Genomic DNA, 27,842 nt, shown 5'->3' on the forward strand with positions numbered 1-27,842 from the left:
CATGCACAAACCCCAAACTTCCTGTAGGTACACAAGATATGTTTATCTAAATGCAGTGATCTGAATGTGTGACTGAAACCTATATATATCGTCTTACATGTATAAAAATCAGATGCACAATTTGTAATGTAGTGCAAGAACAATGAACTCTCTGGATAAGTCGATGCATTGTGATTCTTTTTCAAATATCCACTCAAAACTTTACACATTTATATAATATTATTGTATTTATTAATATTTTAAATTAGCTTTTAGTTTTATGTTTTTAGTTTTAATTATTTTGTTATGTGCTTGTCATTTTTTGTAATTTAGTAGTTATTTTTAGTATTTTTCAGAGCTCTGATGTGGCATTTCATTCTCATTTTACAAAAGCCAAAGATCTTAACGCTGAATTGGCAGCAAGTTAGTCACCTTAACGATTTAAATTACCTTAGATTTGCTTCCCTACACTGTTGCTGAAAAATTGAGATGCACAGAGAACCTTGCACAATTGTCTCGGTCATGACTTTATATGAATCCGAATTTAAATGAATTGTAAGATCCTTTACAGCTTGTATAAAGATGTTTGAATCCCATATGTGGCAGGGGAAAAGGACCTTCTGAATAAATCATGCAGTCCTGCTATATTTAAACATCTCATCGATCCCATTCTGATAGCGCTGCTGTGACTCACCATCTCTCCCCTTTCTCCTGTTCCTACGTTGGCCCATCCCTTCATACGTCCAAAGACGCTGCTTAGAAGTTTTAGGTTGATTCTTATGTGCTCTGTGCATCCAGAGCTGTTGCATATATGCCAAGCTAGAAGTGTGTGTGTGTGTGTGTGTGTGTGTGTGTGTGTATATAGAGAGTGCACCTGCAGAATAGTGACTGCTCTGGCAGATAGATTTCAGTACACACAGTCCTTCATCATGTCCGAATGTCCTCTAAAACCAAACAAACAGTCCCTGTCACTGTCTCACAGCAGGTTTACAGCCCAAAGACAAATTATGAAATACCTACACACACAAACAACACTTTCCAAACTTAACAAACGGCTGATAACTTTCTAGCCAGCAGACATAAAAATATTACAATCAGCATTTGTCCTGAATGCTCATGCTCCTCAAGGCTACTGTTTTGGCTACAACTGAGAGTCATCCACAAATTTGTTTGTGACATAAAAAATAACAAATCCATTAATTAACAAAGTAAAAAAAATTGCTTATTTACCAATAAAGTTGTGTTATGACCTAACAACAATATTGGGGTTATTAATTGAATTATGTGCATGAACAACATAAAATTAATAATTTCCCTATATGCAAGTAAAATATAGTATTTATGTTTTTCTTTTTGTCCTTTCTGTTACTACAGGTCACACACCTCGACAACCCACACTTACAGAGAGCAGGCAGCACAGAATGAGTGAGAAAGCGTTCACACAGGATGTGTTATTGCATTCAAAAACAGCTAAACGAAGCACCACATAAATGGAACAGAACACATGGGGTTTGAAATGAGTTTTTAAATCATCTTAAAAATGGTGGGAGACATTTTAAAAATAGTCACGATGCAACCGCCACAGACGTCAGTAGACAGTCAGCATGTGCATGGATATATATATATATATATATATATATATATATATATATATATATATATATATATATATATAGCCTATAAAAAAAAAACACTTTAAAAACAACACTGAATAAGTCTACCTCAAACAGACTAACAAAATGAACAACACAGAATAAAAAAAATAATCTACATATTTTGAATAGATAACATAATAAAATCACTATTAATGACATCACTGTTAGAATTTGCAATACTTAAAATATATATATTTTTTAACTGCATACAGTATTACAATGGCTAGATTTGATCTACTGGGTTGGACTATAATAGGACTACAATACATTTATAAAAAAAATAAAAAAAAAATAAATAAAACAAAACAGGATTAAAGTCACATGCAAGTATTATAAACACTTGCATAATTGATAATAAACAATCCATAATGTATTATGCGTAGCTTGGTGTAGTTGTATCATGTCCGGTTAGCATCTGTGTGGTCTGTCTAGTAAACACTTAATGGAATGTAATGGGCATTGAAATTACTGTGTCAGCTATTGCTTTCACCAAAATGCTCTTTTTTTAAAAAAAAAAGCATTATTGCTGAGCACAGCAACATTTTCCCCCAGACTGTCTGCTGTCCACTGCACAAAACTTTTGTGTGAGTGACAGCTACACACACACACACACACACACACACACACACACACACACACACACACACACACACACACACACACACACACACACACACACACACACACACACACACACACACACACACACACACACACACACACACACAGAGAGAGAGAGTTTTAATGAGTTACTTTGACTTGTTTCATTTTACAGTTATCTTTACTGTGCAAATTTTGGAGCTGCAGAATAAAGCTGCAGAATAAAACACACACAAATACACAAGCAGAGTACACACTTAGCCTCTCTTTCTCTCTCCCATTTAGTCCTTGGACAATGATTTTTCCAGATAATGTATTTCACTGCATTTATGTTGCAAGCATTACAAAGACCTTAATCTAACTAGTCAGAAGCATCTGTAAATCCACCATGCCCTGTCAAGAAATAACAATTACCACTTCCTGTATTTCTAACTGAGAAAAAAATGCAGGCAAATATAAATATCCATTTACATATACATTCTGAACAATGTCTGCATGTTAACCGGCATGTAGTGTCAAAATTATTATAAGAAGCTTTGAGTTCTGTCAGAAAAAACAGTTGAGTCAGCTGACTGAAAAAGTGACAGAGGTCTGCCTAACATAACATGGCTGTGTTTGTCTTAATGAGAATACATCGATTATGGAGCTCACCTTCATGAGCCATCGTGACGGTGTCCTCTTTGGTGCTGTTATTGTAGATAATGACGGCCGAGGCATTGAAAGCAGCTGCCTTAAGGATCTTCTCCTTGAAGGTGCACTTCCCTCTCTGCATAATGGCCACCCAGTGTGTGGTCTTCGGAGGCACTACAAACCGGGTGTGCGGACAGCAGCCTTGCAAATCCACCGCTAAAAAGAAATTAAGAAAGTTAGAGGGACCGCCTTGATTACTGTCTTCATTTAAACTTTGTACAGTACACATGCTCCAGCATAAGTTATTGTTTCGTGTTTGTCATTTTTCTAAACTAAAAGTCTTTTTTTTCCCCCCTTTTCTTTTTATTACATTTACATTTTTCACATCAAAAAATGGGTTTCAATAATCATGAATTTCCACTGGTGCTGCCTATTGAAATTTGGATGGCATCCCAACACTTGCTGTACATCCTTGGGCAAAAATACACAAAAACTATTTAATGCTGTATACCACAACAGTACAGTTCAAAAGTTTGGGTACAGTAAGATTAAAAATAAATAAAAATAATTTTATTCAGCAAACACTGATTATTATTTGATCAAAATTGACAGAAAAAGACATTTATAATGTTACAAAACATTTATATTTAATATATAGTGGTGGTCAGAATTAATGGCACCCCTGGTAAATATGATCAAAAATGGCTGTAAAAAATAAATCTTTCATTCAAAAAAATTCACAAAAATCTAACCTGAAGTAAAATAATTGAAAGTGGGGGGTAAATCACATTATAAAATAAATGTTTTTCTCCAAAACACGCTGGCCATAATTATTGGCACCCTGTTATTAAATACTTTTTGCAACCTCCTTTAGCCAAGATAACAGATCTGAGTTTTCTTCTATAATGCCTGATGAGTTTGGAGAATAACTGACAAGAGATCAGAGACCATTCCTCCATACAGGATCTCTCCAGATCCTTCAGATTCACAAGTTCATGTTGGTGCTTCTTCTCTTCAGTTCACTCCACTCATCAGGTCAGGGAACTGTGACGGTCATGGCAGAAGCTTCATTTTGTGCTCAGTTACCCATTTTTGTGTTGATTTTGATGTTTGTTTTGGACCGTTGTCCTGATGGAAGATTTCTAGCAGAGGCTGTCAGGTTTTGATTTTTTATCTGTTGGTATTTGCTAGACTCCATAATACCATGTATCTGAACAAGATGTCCAGGACCTCCAGCAAAAAAATAGGCCCACAACATATAAGATCCAGCAGTATATTTAACCGTAGGCATGATTCAGACATTTTATCCCTGTTTGCACCAAACATATCTGGTGGGTTTGCTGCCAAAAAGTCCTTTTTTTGTTTCATTTGACCATAGAATCCGGTCCCTTTTGAAGATCCAGTCGTGTCTGACAACTGAATATGCTGGAGTTTATTTTTGGAGGAGCGAGGAGGATTTTTCTTGAAACCCTCCCAAACAACATGTGGTTGTGTAGGGGTTGTTTGATACATTTTTTTTAGGCTTTCTGACCCCAAGACTCAAGTAATCTCTGCAATTCTCCATCTGTGATCCTTGGAGAGTCTTTGGCCACTCAAACTTTCCTCCTCACCGTCCATTAAGACAATATAGACACACGTCCTCTTCCTGGCAGATTTGTAACATCTTTAGTTGATTATAACTTCTTAATTATTGCCCTGATAGTCAAAATGGGGATTTTCAATTCTTTAGCTATTTTCTTACAGCCACTTTCTATTTTGTGAAGCTCAACAATCTTTTGCTGCTCATCAGAACTATATTCTTTGGTTTTACTCATTGTGATGGATGATTAAAGAAATTTGGCCTTTGTGTATTCGTCATATTTAAACCCCTGTGAAACAAGAAGTCATAGCTAGACAATTTCATGTTCCTAGTCACCCTGGTGTGCTAAATAAAGGTACATATTAATGGGAATATACTTCAGAGATATTTTACTCGTAAAAAATTCTAGGGGTGCCAATAACTGTGGCCGACGTGTTTTGGAGAAAAACATTTATTTCATAATGTGATTTACCCCCCACTTTCAATTCTTTTACTTTTACTGAAAGGTTAGATTTTTGTGATTTTTTTTAATGTAAGATCAAAAGGACAAACAATGCAGATTTATTTTTTACAGCCATTTTTGATCATATTTACCAGGGGTGCCATTAATTCTGGCCACCACTGCAAATGTTGTTCTTTTCAAATAGTAATCATAGAATCCTAAAAAAAAATATTATCACAGTTTCCACAAAAATATTAAGCATCACAACTGACTGACAATAAGAAATGAGCATCACATCAGCATATTAGAATGATTTCTGAAGCATCATGTGACACTGAACATTGCTGAAAATGCAATATATTAAGGAATACATATTAAGGAAAAACAGATATTTTCATAATATTACTGTTTTACTGTATTTTTTATAAAATAAATCAATCAGGGTGAGAATAAGAGGCTTCTTTAAAACATTAAAAAAAAATCTTACCAACCTAAAACTTTTGAAGTGTTGTGTAACACAACATCTAAACAAACAAATACAGGCTATGCCCTTGTACTCATTTACAAATGAATACATGACACATAATATACCAATAATATCTGACTTGCAAAAACTCCTAAAGGAATGTAAAGAAATCAACATTTTAAATCCTAAAGATATCAACAAAGAATCAACTACAAATCAAATTGGATGAACTGAAATGTCAGTAGGATGTGCTTATTATACGCAGCCTCACTTTGCATTTCTAATGAAACAAACACTCACCACCATGACATCTGTGGATTGAAAGCATGCCACCACTGAACTCATTAGTAATGTAATAGAGTATGCAGGGGCCGCCTGCTAGCCTTCTTATGTGATTGCTCCATTGACACTAGAGGTTATGGAGGCACTCTTATGAGTTGGGCAATGCAAACTAATGCCCTGTCACTTCCAAACACTGACTCATATGTAGAAGCAGCCTGGCCCGTTCTCGAGGAGAGCTGGAACTCCCACAGGGAAGCAGAGCAGGTCACGATAATTGATTGTCTTTAAAAGGTAATACGAAGGCTTTTGCTTGTTTCAGCACCAAGCCCACCTCCCCAGCAAAACCCACCATCCTTCCCTCAAGGCATTCTAGCAAGACTTCTGCACTAAACACAAAAAATGCAAGAAGAGAGGTTGTAGAAAGAACTCTCTTTACCATTAGGATCACACACACACACACACACACACACACACACACACACACACACACGGGCACGCTCAAAGACAAAGAAGATGAAGCAAAATCAAATATTCATCATTCAGCATCAACACTGGTATAATGTTGGTGTTTGGGAGTGTGTGTGTGTGTTTACTGGGTGGAGAAGCAACCAACGAGGAGTCAAGAAGCTAATAATGTTGGTCCACAAACTAATATTGTAGGCCCTATCACCATAATATTAGCATCAGCATGAATGATTCATGCAACTGACCTATAGCTGAGACACTGAGTAGAGCTGAGATAGAGTCGCAATATGAATCCAAACATCACCTGATATTAAATCATAAAAACAGCCTGATGATGCATCATAGATAGACTGAGAGAAAATAACAAATTCTCACAGGTGGAAATGAATTCACAGAGCTTTATTTCGACAAAATAACCGTTAACATAAAAAGATAAATATAGCCTAGACTTTAATTTTGGCATTCCTAATTTCATGACTGCGTTTATCAAAACGTGTTTATTAACTGAAAATGTTTAAATAATTCATGTGCTGTAATTGCTGTTAGTACTGAAAGTCCCTTAAGGTCAAGGTTAGTGGTGCATAGTGCATCTTTGACTTTGCAGTGTTATCAGCTCAGAGAGGGCATATTTGGGTTCGTAAGGAAAGCTGGTGAAATCTGGTCTTCTATTTGAACTTTCTAAGGTTATATAATGAGCAACTCCATGACATCCCAAAAACTTAGTGATAAAGCAAGAACACGTGAAACAATCGGGACAGTTTAGTTCAACTTTGACATGGAAATATTCAAACTGTGAATATTGAACTGTGAAGTCCATTTCTCTTCTTGTGGAATAAAAAAAGCACTTTCCATGGTACAAATTAGGGCATGAACCTCGTTTTGAGACTGGTCAGTGGTCAGTGAAAAAGATTTAACCTTTAGAAAATGCTGATCATCAACCTCAGGAGGTTGAAGAAAAGTATCTTCATTTTATATTCATTTTTAATGAAGTTTGTAATTTTTGCAAGTTGCAACCCTGTTTTGCAACCCGTGGACCAAAATGTTGGATTTTTCTAAATTGAAAACCCTAATTTGCATGATTGTTATTTTCTAACAATAACCATTTAAATAAACATCAAAATACCCCAAATTAAATTGATACAATTGATAAAATGGTGTATACCCATGGTTAACCGGTTTAACCAATAAATTAGCCTTAATTAAGCAGTCACTCAGTTGGGGCTAGCTAACTTAGGACCACACAATGGTTTATAGTTACTTATAATTCCCATAACATAAATAAACTACTTGTTTGAACATTTTTGCCTTTCAATAACTGTAACAAGGTGGAAAGGTAGAGCATCACATGTTAATAATGTAGGACTCACCAAACTATTACTATTTTTGATATTACATTGTTAATTAAATAATTTGTTTCTACACAAAAAGAATAACTATTTAATAATTAATTATGACATATGATTATTGGATACAGTCGAAAAGATTAAGACCACTGATGTGAGACAGACAAAAATCCTGTTTAAACTGTATGCAATGTGTTTAAAATGACAAAACTCTCCATCTGTCAGAGAACCATGTGAGAAATTCATCAGCGTCAATGCCATACGTTTGGCTGGTCATCATATGGTAATTCAGCAACTCCCACAGAACACAACACACCCAAATACAATCCAGTACAGTATTTATATTTTTATCATGTCTTTTTCTCCTTTCCCTTTTCTTCAAAAGGGAGTCATCTGCAGGAAGGAAAATCTGATGTAATTTGTGACTTATCCTTTAGATTAATTCATGATCTATTTAGGGCAAAAGTGCAGGAATTTGCACACAAATGTAAATGTAATCTTAATAAGATGTCATGCTGAAGAATTTAGATGGATTAAATTCCATGTCATATGTCATCTAAAGCAGTGAGAATTCCTTGTTAAAGTGCTCTTTTCAGTCTTGCTGTACTTAATACACAACCGGAAATTATTTGAATTTAATGACTCAGCGTGTTAGATCTCCCAATAGGTTCAGGCTCAACAAGACGCTACCATCTTAGTAAAAGCTGGTAAAATCAAGTTTTGTTTGATCTTTTAGAAAAGAGAAATGAACAATGCAGTTTCCGTTTTAAATGAAATCATTGCATCATCATCATTTAAATGGACTAAATGCAAAAGACTGCAAAGAAGACAAATGCAAAACAAGAAAACATTCAAATGTATGTTCTCACATGTTCACTCTGCTCTCTAGTAAATTGGAGAGAATTACAAATGCAGAACATGAGTCAAAAGTTAATACAGTCATCCAAATGCGATCCTGTTATGAAGCTTTGTTGGGATACATCGGAACTCACCATGTAGCTGAAAAATGAACCCATGCAGTTTATAATAAAGAAATTAATATTATTACCAACATCAGAACACAACACACTACTAATATTATGATGAAATATTATCAGTCGTTCAGGACATAATAATGTCCAACATTTCCAGAGCCAATAACATTGGTTCAGAGGCTGATCAAGCAATCTGACAGTGACACTAGGTCATTTCTACCAATCATTAGCTGAAAAGAACAGATTGTCAGCAACATCGGGATCTTGTCCAATAGCTAGGCAGAGCATAATGTTTTTCACAAATTAAATGCAGTGCTGGAGGACATGTGCTTCCTAGAAATCGATGTCTCTATTAATTCTAATCAGACGATGTGGAGCATGAGAGTTGATCAGTGTGAGTTTTAAAATCAAATTGATCCTGTGTATCTGGGGCATGTCTGTCATCACCAAGCAGAGGAGACATATCAGCCTTAATTATTATGGGTGGATATTTATAAAGCTATATTAGATACAATTAAGTCAACAACTCAGCCATAAAATAAAGAGAATAATTATCAAAAATAATTTGATATTTTTGCTATTTTGATATTTGCTGTGCCCTTGATCTGCATTGCCTTATCTTTAAGAATAAAATTAACATGAAGTTATTTGTCATCTAAACCAGGGGTCTTCACCAAAGGGTTTGCCTTTCATTTTTTTTTCAAATATGAATAAATTAAAATATGAATTGAACAAAAATAAAATATGTTAACTTAGCCTTAACTTACCTTTAACTAAAGGTCAAAGTTTCATTATTTCACTGCTCCACCAACAATAAAATGTACTAAGTAAAAATAAAATGTAATGTACACACTCAAAAAAGGAATTTTTGCCTCTTGTTAAATTTAATCAATTAAAATAAGCAAAAGTAACACAATTGTTTCATATTTTGTCACAACTTAATTTAATTGTGTTCAATCAACCTAATATATTTAAAACTGAAGTTTACTTAATTTGTGTGAAAACTACATGAATATTTTTTTGTTGACAACTAACTGGGCAGTGGATCTGTAGTTCCCAGCATGGTTTGCATGGGACTGCATTAGGAGGGTAAATTTATGGATTAAAGTGTTATTTTATGTGTTTTTCTGTAAATGGAAAGATGTTGTTAGTTAAAGTTAGTGTTTAATATTCACTAATGTTAGAAACTTAGAGGACTTTCTGTAATGTTTTTGAATTTTGTGGTTACCATTATGCAGAACTGTGGCGACTGTTTTTTAGCTTAGGGCTGTGGGCCTCAGTATACTCTATACATGCATTAAACCTCTTTCGCAGACCTGCATAAGTAATATTCAATATTACTCTGTAAAAAGTGATTTTAATTAAACTGAACACTAGTAGCTCCTATCATTGGAAATAACTGTAGAGTCAAATTAACTAAAATTATAATGTTGGCGATTTTAGGCAGGGCAAAAATTAAATGTAGTCAACCTGACAAATCTTTATCTAGCAGGAATGACTAAATGAATTTAAGTTCATACAACAAGATCACAACAAATCATTTCAAACAAATTAGATTTTGTTGGAAAAATGTAATTCATTTTCGTGGAAAAGTTTTCCTTAATTTAATTAAGTTCGTTCAACAGCTTATTTTTTTGAGTGCAGGTATACAACTCTGTACGGCACTAATATTAAATACGATTAAATATGTGAATTAATAGCTAGATATAATTTGTAAAACTGGAATACTGTACATAACATCGACGTTTATTTCCTGTAAAAGGTGTATAATTCACCTTTTCCAGAATGATATTAAAAGACTCTGAAAACTGATACTTATAATCTACAAGTCGCAACAAGAAAGAAAATAGTTTCAAACATAAAATAAAATGCAAGTATATGCAGATCACATCTGCCTTCTTTTCAAGACTACACTCATTTGTATCTTTGTTTTTGCACCTCTAACATTCTCAGCACAACCACGACAGGCATGTGCAAGCTTAGGAATGCTAGATACCATCAGCAGAAGCAACAAAATCCTTCCATCAGACCACCTGCACTACAACCAGATAAACGTCACAAATAAGCCATATCTCAGTGAGGTATCTCTCATCTCTCCCTGTGGGAGTAAGAGAGATGCGACTTGGTTTGTGCAAACCTGAACAGCTGGCAAACGGTTCTTGTGCTGGATCTGAAACTGAGTGTGATATTTGCATCACACTAAGAAAAATTTTTCAGGTTAATCAACAACGAGTACTTTTAATCACTTCAACATTACATAAAGCACACTTCAAATTCCAGGAAAAGCTTTCAGACAGACGCAGAGTCATTCATCCACAGCAGAACTCCACAATAGAAAGCGCTGTTAGACTGATATGTAGGTCAATCCTGACAGAAGTGCACATGACAACGTCACATCACATTTACTGTATTTTGTTACATACAACATACATTCTCAATTGTAATTGACGCTCATTTTGATAAACCAATATCGATTCTTAAATCCCAAGAATCAATCTTTTAGTCTAAGCTGCTTTCATTTGATGATGAGTGAATAAAATTTCAAAACTGCACAATTTTAACATTTTACATGCATAAACTGAAAGGCTTCCCTGTATAGTTTACAGCATTATTGAGAGATGTTTTTTTCCTTGAGAGAAATTGACATGTACTGTACCAAATCGAATCGCAAGCTTGTGAATCGAAATGGAATCAAATCATGAAATTTGTGTCAATGCTATATATTATAAATACTCTAATATTATAAATCTATAATAATTTTTTTTTTTTGTTACAAAAAAAACGTTTTCTTCAAAATATTGTTTCAATTATTAAAGCCAGCTCCATAATATGTTTTGTGGTTTAGACAGGTTTGTCTCACTCTAAACGCAGACAGACAGGCAGGCAGACAGACAGACTGTGCCTTCTCCAAGAGTCTTTCCTAGTACTTGCAAAAGCAAATAACCTGTGATTCAGAGCTGAAATTGGGTGAAAATGTTTCAAGTTCAGCACAGCCAATCACTAATATCATTGAGGAATTCAAAGGATGATTTAAATTGCTCCTTTAAAACACACAATCTAAAATGCTAGCTCAGAGTTCAGACATTTTCAGAGAAGAGCCACAAAACCCATTAAGTATTTGTGTGAATATAAACCAAGTTTACAGTAAATCTTTACAAACTACATTCAGACACGACACTAATTTGATTCTCAGCAGGCCGTCTCCTAACATCGTGTTCATCTCAAATAAGAATACATTACAAACTCACATGCACCCACACAGAGGAAAATCATGGGTATTAAAAAAAAACAGGCAGGCAATTTGCTTCCTTAACCCTACTGACCATCTCCAACCTCACTTCATATGACAACAATACCGCTGCAATCAATGTCCCAACATTACTCCAGCTCACATTTCCTGCCTGGATCAATTAGAAGCATATGGCACATGGTTCCTGTCTGTTCTTTCATCTGTTTCTTTTTACAAATGGATTTTCCTGTTCTTCCTTGGGTAGTAGCAAATCAATCGACTGTTTACACATCACGATACTTAAGGAACCTCTCACAAGTAGCCTAACCTGCAAGTGTTAACTTACAGAGCTATTTCTACCAGATTAAACCCATAAAAATATGACTTTGTGACCAGTTACTTTAGGGGTTTAAAATTTTAGGTTACCATTTTTTCATGCACTTACATTTGGCTTTAATTAGGACAGCAGGGAATAAATTAAAACATTTTGACAACACATGCTGAAACACTTCAATCAAATCTTATAATTGTATGAAAACTGCAGCATTAATATTTTTATTAATATCCAATATTTGTGACTAGTAGATTACACTCCTATTACAGCCTCTTCAACATAAAAAAAAAAGATATTAAAAAGGTAAAATAAAAACCATATGAGAATGAAACAAGTACAGAAAGTAGCTAACTATTTAAACAAAATATTTAAATTGACTCAACTTAATCAATTAGCCTACTTGATAAAGATGGACCATTGAGTAACTTACCCATTGGCCACCTTGTCATGTGCAGGACCAGGAGTGAATCTAATTAGCCCTTATGTTAGGGTCATTTGTTACCATTTGGTCTTGTTCAAGCATCATAAATTGCTTCACACTTGGAATCATGCTACAGGATGTTTATCACTACAAATATTCATCACCTCCCACTGGCCACAGTCTTGATTGAGGCTGCTATCTCTTTGGCTTGATGGTTAATGTCTGATTGGGGGCTTTGCTGGACTGACATTTATTGGACGCCAAGTTACCTCTGCATATTGGCAGGTGATTTTCTGTCTCACTACCCATTAGCTGAGTGTGATTTGTTTTGTTGCCAGACCCCTAATGATGGCAGCAGCTGGTTGAGAAACTGAGAGAATGGAGTGAAAGATCCACAAAACCCTGCACACCTTCTGTCTTTTTCTCATTTTCTCCCTTTCTATAGGAAGACCTAAAAGCAAGAGAATCTTTTTGTGCTCACCACCTTGTTTAGACTGTCGAGCCACTGGTAAGCTCTCTGAGAAGCAGGAGGAGAGATAAACAGAGGTCAGGCGAATACACTGAGGTCTCCTGAGGAAATATAATCTTGAAGCAGTCAAACAGGAAGCAATGAGCAGCTTGTTTTTTCTGTGTGAGACAGGCTCACTGAGGCATTAAGTGACTTAGTAGATTTTCAAAGGCAAATGTACTGCACAATCTTATGGTCTGTCCGAACATTCTTAAATGTAGGGCTAGTATCGTTTTTAATTGCAGCATGAACAAATTGGAACAATCACATAGTTTGTAAATAAATATTAAACATGCATGAATCATGATGTGCACATTTTCAAGAGTAATTATGGTCATTCTGCTCAACCAATGACAAGATAGTGACAGAAAAGAAAAGAAAAATGCAATTAAAAGTAAAAAATTACTTTAAAAAAAACAAAGGTGCAAATATACATTGGAGTATGCTTGATGTAACATGAGTGGTGCCAGTCAGATGGTGCGTGTACACATGTACACTCTCAGCCTCACTCAAACGTCACAGCATTAGACTGTCAAACCCATTTGAAGAGCTCACCGGAGTTATACCGGAGTATACCGGAGTTTATGCTGCAATAACGGTAATGAGACATCTTCTCACGAATGATTTGGGACTCTTACACAAATACATACAAATTTAATGTCAGCATGACCCAGAAAATTTGACTTTTCTTCCCTATTGTGATGTATATTAGAGTGAAACGAGGGCGAGAGTAGGGCGAGACTTTATTGATGGTCAGTTTAATCAGTGTTATTTAACATTGCTGTCACTCCAAAAGACTAGGCTATGTGACAAGCTTTAAATCCATACCCACCACCCTTCCTCTTTAAGTGTATGCAGCTGAGAGCAGTAACATCCCAAACATTCCTTTCTTTGAGAGAATATTCTTGGTCAGCTGATCTGTAGTACTGAACCACTCAGGAATAATTATGCTAGAGTGAAATCACAAATGCAGCCATCCTCAGAGAGAGAGAGAGAGAGAGAGAGAGAGAGAGAGAGAGAGAGAGAGAGAGAGAGAGAGAGAGAGAGAGAGAGAGAGAGAGAGAGAGAGAGAGAGAGAGAGAGAGAGAGAGAGAGAGAGAGAGAGAAAAAGAGAAAGAGAGAGAGCATCCTGACTATAGATGTCAGTTTCCAAAAATTCCCATAATCGATCGTTTAAATTAACGATCAATCAATCAATTAATCGTTAATCTTAACCTCTTAAACCCGAAAGCGGGGGCGCTACTACTGCATGTTATCACGTTACTTTACAACCACTTGCTTAACCAACACAAAATAGGTGTCGTTTCAGCTTAGAAGCTTAGCTTTACAGTGAATATGGCCATCCCTTAACAAGTCCTCTTAACTTTGCTGAAATATTAGGGGTGGTTTTGTTTTTTGTTTTTGTTTTAGAACGCTGTGTCATGCGCGAGAAGCTGCAAAAGACGTGAGACGTGAGTTGAGTGCAACGGTATTGCACGTCCGTCTAGTAGTGCAGTGGAATGGAAAAACGCGTTGTGTGTGAACGGCCCCTAGAAGTGCTCTATTTTCGTAGCATAAAAAAAGTAACTGCTTTACATGAAAATGCGATCTGTAAAATCATCAAACAGATAGACTTGTGTCATATATCGTTGAAAAGGTCTCAACTAGCAGAATACAACAAGCATGTTTGTTTCAGTTAGAGACTAAACTACACCAAGTATTTGTATGAAAAAGCACTGCTGATGGACATGTAAAAAGTATACCCATGATGCTTTTGCACAACCTTTTTATTTGTAACTTTGTGAAACATTAGTAAACTATAGTAGATTTCATATCTTTATTGAGAGCCGGTGGTCTCAAATGAGCCCAAACACAACATAAGAATGCATAGATCATGGAGAGACATGACATGCTGTTTGGCTAAATCTATAGGACTTCCGGGATCCGATCGTGTTACAATCGGACACTGTTTACTTATACAGCTGGAGTGCACTTGGATTGATTTGATCGCTCAGGTTAACGTCTTGATTTACAGTGCGTCATAGAATAGCAGCGGACAGCTGAAACAGCGCTGGAAGATCAGCACTTATCAACCAGGATCTTCTGTATTGTTCAGAATACAAGACGACCCTGATTATAAGATTTCTTGGCTGCTTAATGAGAGATGTTTGATGACTCCACCCCGTATCAGTCCTGGGGGGCACACTCGTTTTAAACATATGTGGCGCTCCCTGTTGTTGCGGGTGTATTATTGACATGTAAAAGGTCTAGACCCATATAAGACGACAATTTTTTCAAATGTATTTCAAAGGAAAAAAAAAAACACTGTCTTATATTCGGAACAATAAGGTACTTGACTACTTGTTTATTCTATGTACTTTTATTGTGGCATTTACACATGCAAGTACTTCATGTTCATTAAAATCACTTGTTTGGAGGGTGTTTTTGGACTCTTCCCTTGATTAATTATCTTGAAGACATTAATACATTTAGAATATGTAACCATGGCACGCTGTACTGCTGCACGCTTTCTGCGCATGAGCCTTTCCACTGCACACGACAAACAACAGCCGTTGGACCGGAAGTCATTCATTTCCAATGGAGAGTAGTACGGGAGCTGTGTGGAGTTCCGATCATATGCATATGCGGAAATTTCGGATGTGTTGAAATATTTGAACTTCTGCAGCTAGACCGTATAAGACCAGCCGACCGGATGTGATGTATTCTAATCAAAACTATGAGTGCGAAGCTAGAATTACAAATATTTTAACACTTTAACGTTATTCTGTAAACACTATTTCTGCAAAATGGTGGTTATTAATAATTATGGCAGACATAGTTATTACTTTATAATTATCAAATCAATATTTATGTTGATTAGCTCTATAAAATCTACTATGTTTTTATTCTAGATGTATTGAGGGTCATTGTTTTGTGTGGATATATTCATAAATGCATGACATTCATTAAAATCATTCATTTTACCATGGTGAATAAGTCGAGGGTACTGTTGCTTCACGACCAATTTCAAAGTTCCGCACAACTGCCGCTAAGGGGGCGAAATGCGAATGTCGTGTGCAGTGGAAAGGCAGCTTACGCACTCTAATGATGACCCTGCTTAATCGACCATTGATATGTTTTATCGATTAAATTATGATCGACAATGAGTCGACTGTCGATTAATCGTTACAATCCCTAATCCTGACCTGACAGTGATTAGAGTAACAGAGGAAGTGGGTGTCACTGTTTTATGTCAGTACTCTGCTCTCTTTATACACAATCTTCTACTAAGAATCATTATCTTGCCTCAGATCCAATTGAGATGGCAATAAAAGAAGCAGAACAGCTTGTGGAAGTTTAGCTTTGGATTTACTGTGCAAACTTGATTGAAAATGATAGAATGTCTCCTTTGGCTATTGTCTTTCTTCTCTCACTGCAAACAGGGGAAAGGATGTGCTAATGTCCTTGAGAACATAATTCACAATAAATATAGAGCCTGGTGTCCCTTTTCCAGCTCCTGACTGGATCAGGATTAATGACCTCCACTGGGTTCACTGGAATAATGACCAGCAGGTCAGACAACTGCCTTGGGTAAATTCAACACAGTAGGTTAACTAACAAGCATGCAAGCTGAAAATTGGTACAATGAGGGATGGACACGAGACTTAGAAAATTGCCCTGCTGAAGTCATCAAAAACAAGGCTTGAAAACAGAACTTAAAATATGTGATCAGCACTAAAGATCCCTTGACTGCAACGGTTGCCATTGACATAGCCTATTTATCTTCTTTAGTCTTACCACAATGGCTAAACCAAGTCAAAGTGCCCTGCACCTCAATAAGCATTCTAATGGTGCTATAAATATTGATTAATAATTGATTTACAGAGAATCTCAGTCTCAAAGATTTCTGGTGATTTCTGAGCATCCTGTAACCTGAACAAGCACAGTATAAGAGGACAACTGGGTTAGAGAGAGAGAGAGAGAGAGAGAGAGAGAGGAGAGAGAGAGATGAGAGATGAGAGAGAGAGAGAGAGAGAGAGAGAGAGAGAGAGAGAGAGAGAGAGAGAGAGAGAGAGAGAGAGAGAGAGAGAGAGAGAGAGAGAGAGAGAAATATACATCCGAACACCGGAAGACGACACCAGCCAGCCTAAGAATGATTATAGATACTGCACTTCCCTTAAGCCATTCAATACATGCAGGAAGATCTAGCAAAAACTAAATGATTCAGCAAAATTTTGAATAACAGGTGTGAAGGAGATGAATTTACCTAAATTATGTCACCTGAAAAACAAATGGGAGATTGTTGATAAAGACAATCCACAGACAGCAGCCATGGCACTGCAAAAAGCAACTTTGGGGTTACAAGTATGCATGATACTGTGTGTGTTTAAACAAGTTTGCAAAGCAATTGTGCAACACCGGTTGGCGTCAAAGCAGGGCACCTAACATATGCTCTGAGACACAAGAGCTGCTCATTTAGTGCAGATGAAACAAAGCAAGTCACACTTGTGTCCCTTATCCCCTACGTCACTGAATTTCAGAACAGAGCACACAGCAGTGCAGGGCCTCTTCAGGGGAGGTTATGTATATCGTACGAAGGGTGTACAGTTCTGTTTACGGAGTCATCATTGCAGGAGAATCAGCCAAAACAGGACACCTGAATATCTCAGAGTGCTATACTGCTACATAGGTAGCTGAAAGGGTAACAATCTCAATCACGTGTAGCAAAAAAAAAGTATTATAATAATTTATATTATAATTAATTATTGTATTATAAATTATACTTCACATGATTGTCATTGTCATTTCCTCTGTGCAGTGTGCACAACAGAGATGTTGAATATACTTCATATATATATATATATATATATAGGCTATAGTAAATATTCAACATCATGTTAGGCTACTCTGTTGTGCATACTGCACACAGTAGAGAGGATATTACATGACAATCATGTGAAGAAGTTGACAAATATCACAGGAAGCTTCTGACCAGCAAGTCCACAATGACTTCCAAAATAGTTCTCTTTCATAAAGCATAATTGATTTGAACATATTTGAAAAGGTGACGCATTAAAGCAAACCACGAACAATTGCGTACAATATCAAACAAACTTTGCTTTAAGATGCTTCCCCCCCAAAAGGATTATTAATTATGAGACAGTTATTGATGATAACCTTGATAAGTGAAGAGATAGAGCATCTGTTCTGGTGGAATATTTTTGAACACCTGTTTAAAATATCAATGCACATACATACACACTCACCCCCATTAACAGCAGCAGGTGCGATCACGATCCCCTTCGCCTCTGTTTTAGGCGAATTTTGCCCGTACCGCCCGTCATTCTTCGTCACCAAATGTTGAGGATTGCCTTTATGGTCCAAAACGGTGGCGTTGACTGTGGCGCTATAATAATCCTCCTTGTTCACCATAGTTTTGTCGGCACCGATAGACTGCGTACACCTGGGCGAGACGAAGGCAAGGAGGAAGGCGAGAAGGCAGCTGCTGCATGACGCCGGCGCGGCCAATCTCTTCAGCATCTTCGGCAATGTCTTCACCGATCAACGCAACCCGACTCTGCGATTCTTTCAACGGTCAGCGCTCTGTCTCTAGAGCCCTCATGTAAACATACTGTCCTCCTCTCAAAACACAACGTCCATATGGTGAGCCATGCGTGGCTTCCCCTGACAGAAAGAAAGGGTAGATAGATTAGTCGACGGTACTGACTTTGCAATGACAACAAAACGCGTAGATTTAATTAGAGAGGCTCGAGTCCGTATAATAAACACAGTTTGCTTTTATTAAAGGCCGTTAAGTAGCCTCGTCTACAGGCCCTATAACTAGTAAATTGGCATTTAACGACTGTTAAAGGGCAACAAATGTGTCTCTTCTGGTGCCAGGACTGCTTTGTTCGTGCAACCAGCCCTGACAGGGACAGCTATGAAACAAAAACTCCTTTCCTCGCGCGCTGAGATTTTCATTCAGTAAAAAGGGTTATGGCGAGATATCTTACCTGCTCGGTCGCTTCCACCTGTATTATTTTCAGTCAAACTCTCTCTTTGTTGTAATATTTCACAGAGCCGTGGCTCGTTCGGCCATAGGCAGACCAATGTGTTGCTGTTCTGCTTTTTTCCTGGTCGCGAACACTGAGTCGTACACGTATGCGCATGCGCGAAGCAGCGTGTCTCTCGCACGGTGAGATCAGATCAGTGGGAGGGAAGGACGGGGCCACATCATCACCATCATCTCAAAATGCGTATGCTGGGCCTTAATCACTCATTTAATACAAGTGGCAGCATTCGAGGCCGTACTTTTTTAATTTTACAGGTCTAGAGTTTACAAAGAGTTATGTATTTTATGTTTTGTACATTTTTTACATTGCACGACCAGAGCTGTTTTATTTCAGTTTGCTCATCTGAAAGATGCTGTCTATGTAAGCAAGTAAGCAAGGATGAATGTAAAGCATAATAGGCTACATTACCGATGATATAATAATAATACAGAGGCAACTTCCATATTTGATAGCATCATATAAAGATATAGCCTACTGTTAATGTATTGTTAAAGATGAATGATTCTCTTGTACATAAATTGACATGACTACATAAACATCTCAGCGGCTACTCTTGTGAAAACCCAGAGCACAATTTTAAATAAGTAGCCTAACGTAACACTTTACAATAAGGTCTCATTTGATAACATTAATGCATTCGTTTTAACATAAATCAATAATAAGCAATATTTTTGTGTGTGTGTGTTTTGTGTTTACTGATTTAATAAAAATGCTATTATTTATTGTTTATTTATGTTAGTTCAAAGTGCATTAACAGATAAAACTTGTTTTTAAAAATGTATTCGTAATTGTTGAAATTACTTGAACAAACAAACAAACTAACAAATACTTCTACAGCATTTATTAATCTTGGTTATTGTTAACTAATGTAGTTAATTGTTAAATGAATCCTTATTGAAAAATGTTGTCTATAAGTAACATGTTATATATTATGTATATATATATATATGAAGAGTTCAGATGCAAAAGCCTCTAAGTGCCATCTGAAATTTTCTTCTATCAAGCTTGTATGTTTAAGTTCAGTAATTTCACTTAAATGGCAATGAAAATTACCTATTAATTGTCATTTGAGTGAAATTACTGGACTTAAATATACGGGCTTGATAAAAATGATCATTCTAGAAGAAAATTTCAGATGGCACTTAAGGGCTTTTGCATCTGAACTCTTCATATATACAGTACAGGCCAAACGTTTGGAAACATTACTATTTTTAATGTTTTTGAAAGAAGTTTCTTCTGCTCATCAAGCCTGCATTTATTTGATCAAAAATACAGAAAAAAAATGTAATATTGTGATATATTATTAAAATTTAAAATAATTGGTTTTCAATTTATTATACTTTAAATTATCATTTATTTCTGTGATGCAAAGCTGAATTTTCAGGATCATTACTCCAGTCTTCAGTGTCACATGTGACATCCAGTCTATCACATGATCCTTTAGAAATCATTCTAATATTCTGATTTATTATGAGTGTTGGAAACAGTTCTGCTGCCTAATATATTCGATGAATAAAAGGTTAAAAAGAACTGCATTTATTCAAAATAAAAAAAAATATTTTCTAATAATATAAATCTTCTTTACTTTCACTTTTTATCAATTTAACACATCCTTGCTGAATAAAAGTATTGATTTATTTCAAAAAAGAAAGAAAAAAAATTACTGACCCCAAATTACTGACCAGTAGTGTATATTGTTGTTACAAAAGATTTCTATTTTTAAAACATTTGCTTTTTTATTATTTATTTTTTTTACTTTTTATTCATCAAAGTATCCTAAAAAAGTATCACAGGTTATGAAAAAATATTAAGCAGCAGAACTGTTTCCAACTTTGATAATGAATCATCATATTAGAATGATTTCTAAAGGATCGTGTGATAGACTGGAGTAATGATCCTGAAAATTCAGCTTTGCATCACAGAAATGATCATTTAAAATAAATTGAAAACCAGTTATTTTAAATTGTAATAATATATCACAATATTACATTTTTTCTGTATTTTTGATCAAATAAATGCAGGCTTGATGAGCAGAAGAAACTTCTTTCAAAAACATTAAAAATAGTAATGTTTCCAAACTTTTGGCCTGTACTGTATATTCCAATCTTCAGTGTCACATGATTCTTCAGAAATCATTCTAATATGCTGATTTGCTGCAAGAAACATTTCTTATTATTATCAATGTTGAAAACAGTTATTTACATTTTCATTTCAGGATTCTTTGATGAATAGAAAGTTCAAAAGAACAGCATTTATCTGAAATTGAAATCTTTTGTAACATTAAACACTACCCTTCAAAAGTTTGGGGTCAGTAAGAATTTTTATTTTATTTTTTGGGGGAAAGAAATAAAATAAATCAATGCTTTTATTCATCAAGGATAAGTTAAACTGATCAAAAGTTACAATAAAGACACTTTTAATGTTACAAAAGATTATATTTCAAATAAATGAACTTTCTATTAATCAAAGAATCCTGAAAAAAATTATTTTCTTTTCTTTAATGCACATTATAACAAACAAATCTGTAATCTTGACAAACAGCAGGAGATACATGATACATGATACATGAGATATGTACACAATTTCTTGTAGCTTAATAATTGTAGAGATCGGTTTTTAGCCGAACCATTGAATATAATTATCACTCATCAGATCTCTGGCTCTCTCTAGTGGAGGCCATATAATCCTACATTACAATAAATCATAAAAACAAACGTTTAATTTTATTTTATTATTTTCCCTCTTTGTTGTTCAGTGTCATTTCATCAGGTCCAACTAGCATGCTTTTAAATCAAACAGCATATTTCCTACAGAATTCCCCCTGAAATGTGAACTTAAAAAATATTTATTTTTATCTTTAATGTTTCCATTAACAAGGAATGTATTTTTCCTGCATATACAGATTACGTTATGGCCTACATTAAGATTTTTTCTACTTTATAGCCTAGCTACTTATGAAGTTGGTGAAAATGAACATTATGCTTCTTCAGCATCAGAGAATGCATGGTTCAGCATTTTTATTCATTATCCCAGTACATTTCTAAATATTTCTCTACCTATTCTTAAATAAAAATGTTTTACTCTATTTTGCATTATCATTCCAACTTGAGAACAATGCCGGGTTGCTGTAAGACTGTGATAGTGAACACAGCTGATGTACAGACATGATACATGCTCGTTATGATGACATGGTCGATGCATGGAAAACTGAAACTAACAGTTGAGTTGCATAGGAATAAACAAGGCACTTGAATTATTATAAGGGGAAAAAAAGAATACACTTAGTGTCATGTCTAATTATCATGCATGCAATTCTTTCCAATATCCTTTTCATATTTCTTCAGTTTCACAAGATTCAACTTCTCAAGATCTCAAATGAGCCTAATGTGTAAAGAGGGTGGAAACGAACTAGGACTGAACAACTTTTCTGTGTATTATTATTATTATTATTGTGAAATGACGTCTCAACTATAATTATGTTAATCTTGCAGGTCAAGAGTGCAATCGTTGCGCCCTCTAGAGCTCACTGTCTACATCTACACTCTTAAATAAAGGTTATTTAGTGGTATGGAGGGAATCATGCATAGGCCTACACATGAACAGAAAATTACTGTTATTATTGCGTTTTTTTTTTTGTTTTTTTTTTTGATGAAAGACAAAACTAATACTAATAACTAATAAGGCAAATATTTAGTCATTAAAAAAACAAATTAGGAATTAATGGCTTTGAATGCACAGTCTTTTTACCATTATTTAATGCAATAATCTTTCTTATTGTTATTAATGGCATGCAGTTATTATAAAATTAACCTTTAGTTTTAATAGAACAAACTGTTATTATTTTCCCTCTCTCTCTTTCTCTTTTAAAGGATCTAAGAAAGGTCAATGCATGTTGTGGGTAAAGTAGGCCTTCTTCTTTTTACCAACAACCCCCATTAGTCCCATAGCATACTATTTCATTTCCTCCCAGTATGATCCTATCTCTTCCTGTTTAGTACAGTGGTGCTGTCATGGGTAAGACATTTCAGAATTGTTATACTGTTTCACTTTTTGTGAAACAAATGCAGGCATCTCTAGACTTCTTTACATCACTAAAACTATTACCATGAAACCATTTGGTTTTAAACACTGAACATAAAATTTAAATAAAAAAAAATAAAAAAAATTGCGATCATTATGAAATCTGGATTTTTTTTTCCTCAAACAACCTATATTCCCATATGAGTTAGAGCAGGAGGGAAACATGTAAACAGGAGATCACATCTGTTTACCATCTTCAGAAACAGAGAGAGGAACGACAGAGAGAAACTCATTGATTGGTCTAAACTCAAGAGGAGGCGGGGTGAGAAATCCCCCAAGACAGCAAAACTATTAAAACAACTTTCTTTTTTTTTCTTTTTTTTCAACAGTGACAAACGCTGAAAAAAAAAAAAAAAAAAGAACCGGTAAAGAGAGCGGACTGGACCGGTATCTACAAGCTGAAAAAACTTTTAATAGAACTCGAGAACAAACTAAAGGGAGGAAAGAGATAGTCTCTTTCAGCCTTAAAAAATACTTCAAACTTTTAAGACACGTTTTTCAGCACAATGACATTTTTTGTCATTTCTCGATTGCTTTTTCTCCATCTCCTTCTCATTGTTCTTCACATCTCTTCAGCTTTAGAGGTGAACAGCTCCAACAGAAGTGGTCCCAGTAAGTCTTTTCTCATTATATTATTAAATTTAAGATTAACATTGTGTTTTGATTGTCTGTGACTTTGGTGTGTTGACCTTTCTGACAAAAATATAGGTTAACAGAAAAGATTATGTAGCTACAGTAATCTAAATTCTAAATAAGCGTCATTATTACTGAAATTTTGTCCTGATTTTCACAAAAAATTATTTAGGTCAACACAGCATATTTAAATAAAATGTGGGCCGGGTGTAATGTGTGTTGAAACATGCACAGGCATGAGATTCAATCACATGTCATACCACATCTAGATTTGATCAGATTCTTGCCGGTGCAGTGTAGGCTGCTTAAACTGAATAATAAATAAAACTTGAGGGAACAGTTCACCCAATATATCAATTCTGTCATCATTTACTATGATCTAAACCTGTATGAGTTTATTTGTTCTGTTGAACACAAAAGAAAATATTCTGAAGAGTGTTAGTAGCAATCAGTTTCTGGTCCCCATTGACTTCCATAGCTGTTTAGTTTCCCACATTCTTTAAACTATCTTCTTTAGTGTTCAATAGAACAAAGAAACTCATACAGGTTTAGAAACAACTTGAGGGTGAGTAAATGATGACATAATTTAGATTTTCTGGGTGAACTATCCTTTTAAACAGGGTGTAGATACCAATAATGTCTATTTGACTGGACTGCAGCATTCACTTAGTAGTTATGCTTGTGATTGCTTTCTGGGTTGACCTATTGTGATTAAATGAGTATGTATTTTCTGTTATTCTGTTTCTCAGTGGGGAGGAGCCTTCCTTTGAATAATGATACACTTCCAGACAAGCATAAGGAGCAGATCCAGAGCTACAGGACTGAACTAGTGGTTCCTCTTATCTGCCTCATCGCCTTTTTCATCGGGTTTCCCACAAACACATTAGCCCTCTGGTTGCTGGTCCTGCGAACCAAAAAGCTCCCTTCCACCATTCTGCTGATCAACCTCACCACCTGTGATCTTCTGCTACTGCTGGTGCTCCCCTTTCGTATTGTCTACCACTTCCTAGGCAACAACTGGACATTTGGAGAACCATTCTGTCGAATTGTAATTGCGCTCTTCTATGGAAACATGTACGGCTCAGTGGTATGTCTGGCACTGATCGCTGTGGATCGCTATGTAGCTCTCGTTCACCCTTTCGGTGCCAAGACACTTCGTAGTAACAAGAACTCAATCTGTATGAGTGTTTTTGTTTGGATAGTAGTTGCAGCTGCTGCTGTGCCCTTGTTAGCCTCAAAACAGTCTTATAACATAAAGAATCTTTCAATAACAACCTGCCATGATGCACTGCCTGTAGAAGAGCAGGAAAAGTACTTCCTGCCGTACTTTGCTACTCTCTTCTCCCTCTGCTTTCTGCTTCCACTGTTGGTTGTGCTGTTCTGCTATTCTGCAGTGTTACACACCCTTATGGCTGAAGGCCAGCGTTTTGCCCATGCAATTAGAGTAACTGTGCTGATGTTGACGGTTTTTATTGTTTGCTTATTGCCTAGCAACGTTCTCTTGCTGTTGCATTACTCCAAATCGGACTTCGTCAATAATGACCTTTATGTTCCATACCTGATCACTTTGTCTCTCAGCACCTTCAACAGCTGCATCGATCCTTTCATCTTTTATTATGTGTCTAAGGATTTCAGAACTAGGTTAAGGGAGGCTCTAAGGTGTTCTGGGTCTGATTCGGAGTCCTCCTCAGAATCCAGGACAAAGATGACCTTAATATCAAAGATGAGCAGGACTGAATAATCCTTAAATGGAGAAAAAGTTTGATCGTGAGGTTAGCATTACAGTTATGGAAATCAGAAGATACTTAAAAATAATTCTAGGGTGTATTGAATGACTAATACTATATAGAGCGCCTGTCTATCTGTCCATCCATCTGTCAGTCTGCCTATCCTTGAAAGTAATTTAAGATTAGTTTGAATTGCACAGGAAAAACTGGAATGGGGAGATATTAATTCCATTTCCTTCTTTCTTTCCTTTAGACATTAGAGACAAATAGATGTATTTCAAAACATTTCAAGGTTCTTGCATGAAGGCACACTGCATGTTTGCATCTAAAATTTGTAAATGCTCTTTGTAGAGATATTCAATACAACTCAACAGTCTCCATGGCCTGATGGATGGATTAATAATGTTGGAAAACTCAGTTTCATACTGTCGTAAAAAAAAAAAACAGGGGACAGTGTGAATTAAATTTTCTGCCAATGTCTGCTTGAAAGATTCACCAAAATTGGGTTAGAATTGTACACATTGAAAATGTTCTATTATATTATAAACTGTGAACTAAAAACTGAATACATTTAATGGATTTAAACAGTGGAAGTGGAACTGAATTCTACAGTATAGCAGACAGTACAATTGTGCTGTATAGTATAAACCATTGAATAGCAAATGCATTTTATAAGCCTGTTTTCTGCTATAGAAGCATGCATAAGAAATAATAGTTTCTTTGTGTATGTGAATGTCTGTAAGTAGGAAGTACAGAACCACATCGCAACCATATCTAGCTCTTATCATGAACTGCTGATTTTTATTTATTTATGACGTTAACTATGGATTAACATTAACAACCAAAAATGTATATTTAAATGTATTGAACAGCATATCTATTGTTTTATAATACAAAACCTGACAAATCTGTTCTTGTGAAATGTTTTAATTTGTTTTGCTTTGAGAAAGTACTCCTCCCTCCAATTACCTTTATATGTCAACATTAAAATTACAATAAATGCGCTGATGACACAATATTTCATCATGATTATGTTGCCTTTCTTACCTTCATTGATATGCTCCTTCTGAACTTACACTTTGAAAAACTACAGTATGTCACACATATTAATATTTTTATTGAATAGTGATGGAGCAAAACTATGAAAAGAAATTGTAAAATTAGTCTATTTTTTATTTTTATTACAAATCATGTAAACATAAATGCAGATAATGGGGTCTTTCACCCCACACTTGAGGTAAAAGTCCCTTGGAAAGCTATAGGCATATAGTGTAGATATTGTATGTCCATCACAGACACAATAGAATGATATAGCACGAGTAAGGAAAGTTATGTATGATTCTAATACCTCTCTGAAAGAGTAAACCTTTGGTATAGATATAGACCGGCAAATACTTATACTGTACATAAACACACACAGATGAGCATGTATGTCTGGTTTGTAAGACCACAGTTAATGTGTCCTTTGATTTCATTCTTCCTCGTGTCTTTGTGTTTGAACCATCTTTCTACTGTATGCTCGCTTTGTCCTGTCACTGTTGAAAGCAGCAGAAACAAAAAAGGAGAAATAAGAAATATCTTGCCAAAACAAAACTGACAGTTGAACTGATTCCGTGCTGTGGTTTATTTGCAATCAGACTGCAATAATTCAACGGCACATTGTTCGACTTCTACATTAGCTCCTTCTACAAAGGCTGATACATTACAGCCTTTAGACACGCTCCACCAACTCTTAGTTGAGGTCGGGGTAGTGTGTAAGATGGGCATAGTCCAAAAGCTCACTGGTGTGGTCCTTGAAGCGATTCCCCTGGTTGAGGAGGAGGAGGCGAACGGCTGGTATATTGATTATTTATCTCTTCTAGGTCCAGTATTCTATCACGTGCAGGCAACACGAAGGCAAGGAACAGGTGAGGTGGATAAATAATAGCCATTGAAACTTTTTTGTCAAAAACAAATAAGGCAATTCAACATAAGAACAGTCAGAAGAAAACCAACGCAACAGATTTACCAAAGCAAAGATAACTAAACAGAGGGCTTAAATACACTGAGAAAATAAACTGAACAAGAAACAGGCCCACAATGCAATCAGTAACCATGACATCAAATAATGAATGAGAACTCAGGCAAACATGAACAGGGAAAACCACACTAAAACACAGTTTATTTCCAAGTCTTGAATGTGGCACGCCCATCAGAGTGTTTCAAAGAGAGGGCCAAAAACAAGATAGAAAATATACTTCTAAATTAGGATGTTATTTATGTAAAAGTCTATTTAGCTTATAACCTTTATTTAAAAAAAATAAATACCCCTTTAAACATTGATAAAGTCTCAGTATGTACTACATGTGTTCATATACCATAAGTTAGTGGTGAGGTCTATTAAATAGATTCTGACTGGTGAACATCCTAATGTATAACCAAAGTATCTCTTTAAACACTTTT

At 35.6% G+C, this 27,842-nt stretch overlaps 2 protein-coding genes across 3 annotated transcripts in view; one reads left to right on the plus strand and one right to left on the minus strand.

Annotated features, from left to right (window-relative positions):
• Positions 1-19,141, minus strand: part of rnf130 (ring finger protein 130) — a 44,769-nt gene extending 25,628 nt beyond the window's left edge. The window contains exons 1-3 of one of the 2 annotated variants that reach the window (XM_079893559.1): positions 18,901-19,141; positions 18,154-18,571; positions 2,886-3,080 (exon numbers count right to left, since the gene is read on the minus strand). In XM_079893559.1, the coding sequence (XP_079749685.1) occupies positions 2,886-3,080; positions 18,154-18,427 (469 nt within the window). In that variant the 5' untranslated portion in view covers positions 18,428-18,571; positions 18,901-19,141. The remainder of the gene's footprint in view (positions 1-2,885; positions 3,081-18,153; positions 18,572-18,900) is intronic. The other variant, XM_079893558.1, reaches the window with a different exon arrangement.
• Positions 19,142-23,357: 4,216 nt separating this feature from the next.
• On the plus strand, positions 23,358-26,168 carry LOC307171278 (proteinase-activated receptor 4). Its single transcript, XM_079892787.1, has 2 exons — positions 23,358-23,652; positions 24,423-26,168. Exons 1-2 carry the CDS (start codon positions 23,547-23,549, stop codon positions 25,412-25,414), a joined length of 1,098 nt encoding a protein of 365 aa, XP_079748913.1. The 5' UTR covers positions 23,358-23,546; the 3' UTR covers positions 25,415-26,168.
• Positions 26,169-27,842: the final 1,674 nt, after the last annotated feature.

This window comes from Squalius cephalus (assembly GCF_949319135.1).
Source record: "Squalius cephalus genome assembly, chromosome: 14".
Classification (NCBI taxonomy): Eukaryota; Metazoa; Chordata; class Actinopteri; order Cypriniformes; family Leuciscidae; genus Squalius; species Squalius cephalus.